The 10,294-nt window shown below is 35.9% G+C and overlaps 1 protein-coding gene across 1 annotated transcript in view; it reads left to right on the top strand.

Moving 5' to 3' along the window:
• The first annotated feature begins 5,109 nt into the window (after positions 1-5,109).
• LOC115418290 (ribonucleoprotein PTB-binding 2-like) overlaps positions 5,110-10,294 on the top strand; it is a 99,134-nt gene continuing 93,949 nt past the window's right edge. Inside the window, exons 1-2 of the mRNA XM_030132704.1 lie at positions 5,110-5,140; positions 6,518-6,825. Of these exons, the coding sequence (XP_029988564.1) occupies positions 5,110-5,140; positions 6,518-6,825 (339 nt within the window). The remainder of the gene's footprint in view (positions 5,141-6,517; positions 6,826-10,294) is intronic.

Raw genomic sequence — 10,294 nt, 5'->3', positions numbered from 1 at the left:
TGACTCCATCAAACACAGTCGCTTGTTTTACATAAGAAACTGAAACATCACTCAGGCCTTTTCAGTAATTTTGTTGGGAAGTGCACTGTGGGAATTGCAACCAAGCGAAAGTGGTTTCCCACAGATTCGGCGAGAAAACGAGCCAGATCGCTACAATATAAAATTCTCCAGTCCACCAAGGTTGTTTTTAAAGGCAAGGCAAGTTTATTTGTACAGCACATTTCATATACAGGACAATTCAAAGTGCTTTACGTAAAACATAAAAGCATCACAGGAAAGGCATAAAAATACATTTAAGATGAGAGGAAGTTAAAATATAAAAACGTCAAAAATAAAATTTTTAACATTAAAATCATCAGACATAAAATGTGATTTTAAAGTTGATTTAAAAGACATTATTTAAGAGTTTAAGTGAAAACTGCAGTTAACAATAAACAAAGAATGAGTCTCGTCCGTGGATGGGGGTAAAGGCGACGTTTGGGTTCAACATTCACGAAGAGACAATGAAATTGCTGCTGCATGGAATTCCCATTCCCACAATGCACTTTGCGACAAAATTTCCGATCACAAATTTCATGACAAATTTGAAAAAGAATTTATGAAAGTCAGACACTGCTTTAAAACATTAATATTCTCAGTATACAGGGTGGGGAAGCAAAATTTACAATATTTTGAGGCAGGGATTGAAAGACAGTGTATGACCAGTTAGTTTATGAAAGTCATGAGAATTTATTTGCCACAAGAAAATGTACATAATAGAAAATGTTTTTATTCTATGTGTCCTCCTTCTTTCTCAATAACTGCCTTCACACGCTTCCTGAAACATGTGCAAGTGTTCCTCAAATATTTGGGTGACAACTTCTCCCATTCTTCTTTAACAGTATCTTCCAGACTTTCTCGTAATAGTTTTGCTCATAGTCATTCTCTTCTTTCCATTATAAACAGTCTTTATGGACACTCCAACTATTTTGAAATCTCCTTTGGTGTGACGAGTGCATTCAGCAAATCACACACTCTTTGACGTTTGCTTTCTTGATTACTCATGGGCAAAAGTTTCTGAAAAGGTATGGATAATAGTGTTAGGTATGATTATGACATCAATATATGTTTGGTTTCAAAACAATTGACGTAGTGCCTGCTGAGAAAAAACAACTAAATGTTCATTGTAAATTTTGCTTCCCCACCCTGTACTGTTTTAAATTTTAGGATATCAGGACTTAACATTATTTCTTGCAAATTTTAGGGACAACAAAGCAGTAGACGCACTAAAAAAAATGATAAAAAGCACCAGAAATTGTAAATAAAACATTTCGAATGATGTGAAATGAATATTCACTCAGGAAAACAGTAATGAATTATGGGTATTTGGATCTCCACAAGAGACTGTATATGAGGAGAGTAAAAGTGAGGATGATGAAATACAGTCTGTGCATGTTTTGGTTCATGTTTTTGGATCAGAGGAGCTAATTTGGGGGTTTGACGAAAGGTGTAGGGCTTTAGTGGTCATCCTGCTGCATGACCTCAGGTAAACCACACCATCTATTCCACAGGCAAATGTTTTTACTCAACCACATAGTTGCGTTCTGATTTTTAAGTAGTTGTGTTTTTCCATCCTTGCCTGTGTGCTGTTACTACAGTCGTCTAGTCGTGGTACTTTGGTTTGCAAATGAATTCTAAATTGTCTAAATTCATGCTTTTCAGTAACATCTGGTTCACATTCGTTCAGATTTAAACATTTAATTGTTCACACCCCTGGCTCCTGAGCACATGGGAAGGAAAAACTCATTTAATGGGAAGTTTAATTTATTCTTTTTTTTCCCCCATATTTTCTGGGCTGTGATGAAAATCGATGATTCTCTGTTTTGAAGTTTGGCTCTTTTTCCACTAAGTAGCTTTCACAGGATGTTGTGAAGATAATATACACACTCAGGTCGCTGCACCCCCCCCCACTATACAGATATGTATTGCTCACAGCTTTATGTAATGAACTTCTAAATCAGTGATCAGTACCAGTGTTGTTTCTGATTCTTCCTGGAATAAAAACATTGATATCTTTGTATTGAATTGAATTAAATTTGCAATCCTTTATTCACCAGCTTTATTCTTGAACATTAGCATATGTTGGCGAATTGTCTTGGTTTTATCCTGAAACTTGGCCACAAACCAAGCCTTTGTCTCCTGGTTTTGCTCTGGTTATCAGTTTAGTTTTGTCTTTAGATGTTTCTGTTTTTAAAATCACTTCAGCTGCTGAATTTTAATACTTTCCATTGAGCTTCTCATGCAGTTTTACAAATACACAAATGCTCAGTATAAGACACCAAACACTCTGGCCCAATCCCAATCAGGGGTGTGTGTTGGTAAGAATATGTCGATACCATACAAATCACAATACTAGGATCACGATACGATATATCACGATACTGTTAAAAAGGCAATTTTTTGTTCATTTTTTTAAATGATAATTTTTGAAGAATTTAATTACACCAGAAATATGCACAAATATGAACACATTTTTATTTGATCAGAACAGGATCTAATACTATCACAAAATTTTCATGTGTTCAAACTTAAATAATGTTTTACAGACATTACAGTTTAAGATCCTGTTCAGATGTTCATATTCTATTAGTTCAGAACTAACATCAAAAAATTATTTTTGTGCAATTCCAACAAAGGAACTAACATTATTTAACCCTTTCATGCATACTGGTCACTACGGTGGACAGCTATTCTACAGCTGTTTCTTGTATATTCATGGATTTTGTTGTTTTTCATTGTTGTTGTTGTTGTTTACACACATCTTTATTAAAAATTTAAGACACTATATATCTTTTCTGACATGCATTGGTAACATTATGTAGATCTCTCCTGAGCATAAACCCCTAGAATCACAAGCCCTCCCCATAGTTTTCACACAATTTATCAGTAAATACATGTTTCTGTGCATCAAAAATTAAACATGTGGTGTCCAGCTGAGTGGACATAGGTTCATAAGAATTTTTTTTTTCATTATTATTATTTTTTTTATGTTTTTTTTTTTTTTCAATTGTTTTTATTTTATTTTATTTTTATTTAGTTTGCAGAAGAAAATTTTTAATCGCATTGTTTTTTCCATGCCTAAAGAGGAATAAAAAATCTCTAAATCTCTACAAAATTTTGATTAAGGTTCTCATAATTCATGCATGAAAGGGTTAATAAAAGAGTGTTAAATAATAATAAATAAAATAAACAAAAAGAAAAACAAAAATGAACCTCCACAATATCTGCATTAGAATAAATACCTACAAATATTCATATAGTACTTTTTAATATCGATACAGTATTGTGAAATGAATATCACGATATATTGCAGAACCCATATTTTCTTACACCCCCAATCCCAATTTGCCCCTTTCTCCCATTCTTCTCTTTCTTAGCAGAGGTAGCAAAAGTATTCACATTCTTTACTTAAGTAGAAGTACAGCTACTTGTGTGAAAATATACTCACGTAAAAGTAGAAGTATTGATTCAATTCCTTTACTTAAGTAAAAGTAAAAAAAGTACAACCTTTCAATTGTAATAAAGTAAAAAGTAAAACTGCATGTTTTGCCATGAAGGAAACAATACTTATTTAACCATATACCAATCATACAAGTTTCTGTTTTCTAATTCCACAGTGAATGGTACTGACCTGAGTCTGTTCCTTTTAGCCAAAAATAAAACCCTTAAAAGTCAGTTACTGTGTAGACAATGTGTTTAATCACAAGTCGGGTCACGGTACTCAGCTTTGTGGGGACGGGCGGAAAAGTTTGGAAAAAGTGGATCCGTTCAGGACTCTGGTACTGACCCTGGTCACAGCCTGTGGTCCCTTCTCTCCTCCACTGATTTTCCCTCTGAAGCGACATATTTTACTTACTTTCACATCTGCTTAGTTTGAAAAAGTAACAAGCCTATTCTGAGAATGTAAGGAGTATAAAGTACAGATATTTATACAAAAATGTAGGGAGTAAAAGTAAGAAGTTGCCAGGAAAATAAATACTCAAGTAAAGTACAGATACCTAAAATATCTATTTAAGTACAGTAAGGACACATGTTTTGGTCATGTCCATCTTTGTATAGTTTCTGGTACTCAGTCTTCCAATCACTTTCAGCGATACCTGGCAAAACACTGCAGCCTGACCCTTTGATAGGCATTTTCGGTGTAGTTAGGGATGATTTAAACTTGTCCCATCTCCACAAAAATGCAATTGCCTTTGCATCGTTACATGCCCGCCGTCTGATATTACTGAACTGGAAGGGGAAGAACCCTCCTGCCTATGTTCATTGGATTAAAGGGGTGATGTTGGGACTGGACCTGGAAAAAATTAGGTATACAGTCTGCGGGTTGGAGGATAAATATGATAGAACCTGGTCACAGTTTATAAATCATATCAAGAACTTGCCTTTTTCCTGATTCCTTGTTTTTACTTAATGCATTTTTCTTCTTTCTTCACTCTTTTACTGCCATCTTAGTCTTCTCAGTGCCCACAGTCTGACTGCTGGGACTTTTTTTTTTTTTTTTTTTTTTCCTTATGCAAGAAGTCCAGAGTGTTGGTGATATGACCAAAATGATCAACATAAATTGGTTTGAGTCTTTTTTTTTTTTTTTGATGTTTTGTTTGTCTCTGTATTTATATGGATGTATTTGTAGGGATGCCACCTGGATGGGGGGGGGGGCAGGTTTAAGAATTGCATAAGATATGCTTAAAGATGTAATTGTAATGGAACAATGATAAATAAAGTTGTTAAAATTAAAAAAAAAAAAAAAAAAAAAAAAAGTACAGTAACAAAGTACTTGTTTCTTAGTAGTAGGGATGTAACAATTACTGGTATAATAATAAACCGCGATAAAATTTCCGACGGTTAGTATTACCGTTTAAATTCTAATTATTATGATAACCGTGTTTGATTACAGCACCTAGAAAACTCACGGTACTGCTCATTTCGTGAAGAAGCAGCGGCATTCCAGGTGTGTGTGCGCAGTTTGTAATGTTTGGCCTCTGAAAACGTGGCGGAAGGCACCTGCACTGACAGAGCTCCAGAGATTCAGGGATAGCGGCTACCGCACGTACCCGGTCTGTCGGAGCGCGCATGCACATGGACCCGGTCTGTGCGACTGCGGGTCGGTCCAAACAAACACATGCACAGACTTGGTCCGTTCTAGTGTTAACCCCTCCCCGTACATTGTGCATGTTACTTTATTAGTGTTTTTCAAAATACAACTTGGTTAAATTATTTCAGTGTGCATATAAGTACTTTTTGAACATTTTGAGCACATTTCAACAATACCGCGATAATAATGATAACCGTGATAATTTTGGTCACAATAACCATGATATGAAATTGTCATATCGTTACATCCCTACTTAGTCGTAACAACCAGATACAAAACGCACACATGCAGTATGTTTTTAGATGCATGATTTCAGTTTATTACCACCTCATTTCACAGCTGATGAGTCACACGACAGATGTTTTAATGTTCAATCCATGCTGTTTTCAGGGGTGTTATGTGTAATACAATTAGTTATATTGCTTCCACTCTGTTAGCACAGTTTATTATGAGTGCGTGGCTTCCTTTTCTGACCTTTACTCACTTTTTAAAGAGGAAATCCAGCCAATTAAACAAAAAAAAAATCCTCCTACTTTTAACTGTAAACAAAATATTACAGCCTTTCCTGCCGTCTTTTACTCTGTGCTCCGTAAACACAGATGTTTGAGAACAATCAGCTTCTGTAGTCTCGTCTACCTTTGTTGCATTATGGGGCAGAAAATAGATTCTCTCCTTCACTTTTTGTTTTCTGATCTTTCCCAGCAAAGATCGGAAGCGAAGACGTCAAATAATCTATAGTTCTAATCTGTTGGATGGTGCAACAAAAGGACGTTTCATCCCAACACGAACATTTCACATCTACATAGACTGATATTGAATTCAGAAACGTTACCCATATCACCGCATTCGCCGCTATGATGTTCTCTGATGTATTTATCAGTCGGTGTGTAGTTTTCAGATGACGTACAGTTATATATGTGCGTGTGTCACAGTGGATTCCCCGACATAGTGCCTCCCTTTTGGCTTTCTAGCTAATGTGTTGTCTTTCTCTCTGTGTATCTGTGTGTCTGTCTTTTATGACTGTGATTTTTGTTGTGCATGCGTCAACTTTCCTCTATCTCTTACTTTGACCCCCCCTCACCCCACCCCACCCCACCTCCCTTCCCACCCCCTCCTTACTACATTCGGCATGCCATTTATTTTCCTTTTGCTTTTCACGTGACTTCATTTCGCTTTCCCCCCATGAACGGCTTTTGCGTGTGTCGTTTACCTTCCTTTACGTGTCTGTTTTAAATGTAAATGTCAATGTGAGTCTCTGTCTGCTCATCCCCCCCCCCCCCCCCCCCCCCTTGTCCATTTATGTCTGTGCATCTCTTTCTTTGTGTCTGCCCCCCCCCACCCCTCCCCTTCCTTCGTCGCTGTCTCCATAATGTCCCCCTCCTCCAGCCTTTGTGACTTTGCTGAACGGGGACCAGGCTCAGGATGCCATCCGCTCCCTCCATCACAGCACTGTCCGGGGTCGGCTGATCAACGTCACCCTGCAGCCCACCGACTCGCTGCTCTGCGTCACCAACCTGCCCCACACCTTCACCGCCCAGCAGTTCGAGGAGTTGGTGCGTTCCTACGGAAACATCGAGCGCTCCTTCCTGGTGTACAGTGAGCTGACAGGCCAGTCCAAAGGATACGGATTTGTTGAATATATGAAGAAGGACTCTGCTTCCCGGGCCCGTTCTGAGCTGCTGGGGCGACCGCTGGTACGTCAACGACAAGTTTTAACATTTGATTATATGATACATGACAGAAAACAGATTTAAACCAAAAAATATGAGGCTAAAGTTTGGTTGTTTTCTTTTTTTTTTTTTTTGTCACTTAAGTTTTTATTGAATTTTTTTTTACACGTATTTGGCAAAACAACAAAAAATGAACAAACCAACATTGTTCATTACATTATACATATTATATACATATTTCAACACATTTTTATCCAGTTTTTCCATCATTCTTAGCTCTGTAAACAGTCCATTTATTCCACTTTATGTCCATTACAGCCCGACCCAATATGGGATTTTTGGGGCTGATGCCAATACCGATATTTGGGGGCTAAAAAAAGCCGATATCCAATATATCAGCTGATATGCGATATTGGCCGATAACCGATATATTGGCCGATATATGAAATAAGAACACTGATCTACACAGGATATAATAATCTTATATTAGATAATTGTGGACAGGTGGATAAACAGTTGCATAAATATTTGTTTATCTCACAAATATAATTTACACAACTTTCAAACGCAAACTATGCGATCACAAAAATAATTAGAGCAAAAAATATTACTTACCACAAAATTATGTTTTCACTCACAAATTTTGATGTGTCTGCCTCACGGCACTACAACTTTTTATGTGGACTAAGGACTAAACTGAGCATGTGCAGAGTGAATTAGGTGAGTCCTAAGTTGTTCCTGATTGGAGCAATTGCAAGAGTTACAACAGACCCGTGTTACAACTGTCCCCAGTCTCCCCTACACTATGAACACCCAGGCATGCCTGCAGAATGAAACTGTGAGGTAGACAGGAAGTGCATGGACATGGGTGTGCGTGGGGGGTGAATACTTCATAAGACAAGGGGGGGGGTCCGTGATTTTTGGAACGGGGGGAAGCTGTCCATCCTTGTCAGAGCACGGGGGGGGCAGCAGATTAATCGGTCGGGCTCTAATGTCCATTTGAGTTTCCTGTAGTCGCCAGTCTTAGTCACCCTTTCCATTGTATATATTCCATCAATACTTGCGATCCATGGTCCTTTGTTGGTGTTTCTGTTCTTCCCCGTTCCTTTAGCTTTTTTGTAAACCACTGAAAGTATCTTAACCAAGTATTTGTCATTTCCCACTACATTTCCATCAGATAAGTTACAAAAATACAGAACATCACAGCACATTGGAATCTCATACCCAATTATTTGTTTTACTACTCTACACACCATTTCCCAAAACATAGTTATTTTATCACATTTCCAAAAAACATGTGTGATCTACATCAAATTCTCCACATTCCCTCCAACATTTCTGCTGTCTGTTTGACTGCTTATGTTTCTTCTTAGGTGTGATAAAGAAACACACCAGATTTTTCCAGGAAAACTCCCTCCAGATCCGAGAACTAGTGGATTTTTGGTGTATCTTCCACATATTGAACCAGTCAGCATCCATAATTTCCACTAAAGTTTAGTTTAAAGTTTAGTGGCTTTACCATGAGTCTGTGAAAAATATTCAGTCAACCCTAAAAGACCTAAACAGCTGCTGTAACCAAAAGCATCTACTTTTTTTTTTCATGTTTTTTTATTGCGTTTCCCTCAAACTTATCAACCAATGCAATATATAAAATAGGAATGGTACACTTTTTTTTTTTTTTTTTTAAATATAAACATATAAATGAACGGATTAACAAGATAATACATAGGGCATTCAAATGTCACAAATTAAAACACAAAAGTACTGGTGAAAATGTGCATACTGAAACAACATAAATAAATAAATGAATAAGATAAAGATTATTAAAAATAAATAAATAAATAAATAATAATAATAAATAATAATAATAATAATAAATAATATTAAATAAAATAAAACCTATTAGTTCTATATTTTTGTATCTCACGCTGTGCATCAGTCTGTCTAAAATGTTCAAAATGTTCTATAAAGTACAAAAAAATAAAATTAAAACCTATTAAAGGTACAGAAGGTGTGTTGCAAAGGTAAAATTGAATTTACCCTGAGCCTCTATGAACAATATATGAACGGTGAATTCATTATAGAAAAATCCTTGATTTTTCACCAAAAAATGAAAAATTCAGATGATAATAAATGATAAATGACTGAGGAAAGGTAAAAGTTTGAGGAAATGTCATCTGGAAGTAACCACAAAAATAATTTGTCGCACTGTAACTTAATTTCACTTGATTATTATTACAGATTTGATTATACAGAATTGGACTTCACAGAGCATTTTGTAGATTTACATAGTTTTATTAAATTGGCAAATGAAAGAACAGTTGGAGAAGATTTGTGTTTTTTTTTTTTTTCCCATTACAGTCAGACCAACACAAAAGTAAGAAAAATAATAAATTTCAGAAAACTGACTTGTTTACTTGCATAAATATGAGGCTGAAACTTGTAATCAGTCATAGTTCAAGGAAACTAATAATCAGTAAAAATGGGGCTTCAAGAAGAGTTTACTTCCAATTTATCAGCAGACTAAATTATGAAACGGCTGTGGGGAAAAAAAGGATGAGAAAAACAAACTATTTTTCATCTCATTTAGACTCTTCAAAATTAACTTTCATTGTGCAACAGTTGGTTTGACCTTGTGTTGGTGATCGACTCAGAGAACGAGAAAAAATTAGGAAAAACAAATGTAGTTCAAGATGAATGTTGTGTTTTTGCATTTTAGAGGCCAAATGTGATTTATTGTCTAAATATAAAACCATACAAAAGGGCGAAAAGGACTATTGGGGGAAAAAACCAAAAAACACATTAGTGTTCAAAAAGCAAGCAGTCAAACAATAGAACAACCAGAAACAAAGCAGAGGCAATCCGATGCAGAATTCTCTTCCTTTATCACCTACAGTGACACCACCACTAATGCATTTTGACAGAATAGACTATGGGTCAGTGTGTCTTTAGGTAACTGGATTTTTTTTTCAGAAACAAAAGAAAAACTAGTGGTTAGTTGATTTTTGTTTTAAAATAGAAGAATTAAAATTGAATTTCAAGGTGTTTGTACGAATTTTCCAGTTTGTACAAAATCTGGAGTTCATAGACATTTGTGGAGGGAGCATGTCTACGACGTCCAGATTTCGTACAAACTGGAAGATTCATACAAACCCATCGTTCAAAAGAATCTTTGTGACCTAGACATTAGTGCTCTTTCCTTGAAAATGACAACATCTGGTCAAAGACTATGAAAAAAGGGCATTTTCTGACTTTTTTTTCCCTATTTCTGTCAGGCAGTAATTTTCTATTTTGTTATTAGAAAGAGAAAAGGAAAATCAATCAGTTTTTTAAATTGGGTGAATCTGTTTTGACACTGAAAAGAAAACCACCCTGAAATTCAATTTTCATTCTTCTATGTTAAAACAAAAACTAATTACCCACTAGTTTCTCTTTTGTTTCTGAAAAGAAAATTCAATTACCAAAGATACACTGACCACTACACTTCACCAAT

Source organism: Sphaeramia orbicularis, chromosome 4 (assembly GCF_902148855.1).
Source record: "Sphaeramia orbicularis chromosome 4, fSphaOr1.1, whole genome shotgun sequence".
Taxonomy (NCBI): Eukaryota; Metazoa; Chordata; class Actinopteri; order Kurtiformes; family Apogonidae; genus Sphaeramia; species Sphaeramia orbicularis.
Note: the sequence above shows the minus strand (reverse complement) of the source record. Positions and strands in the feature narration are given on the sequence as shown.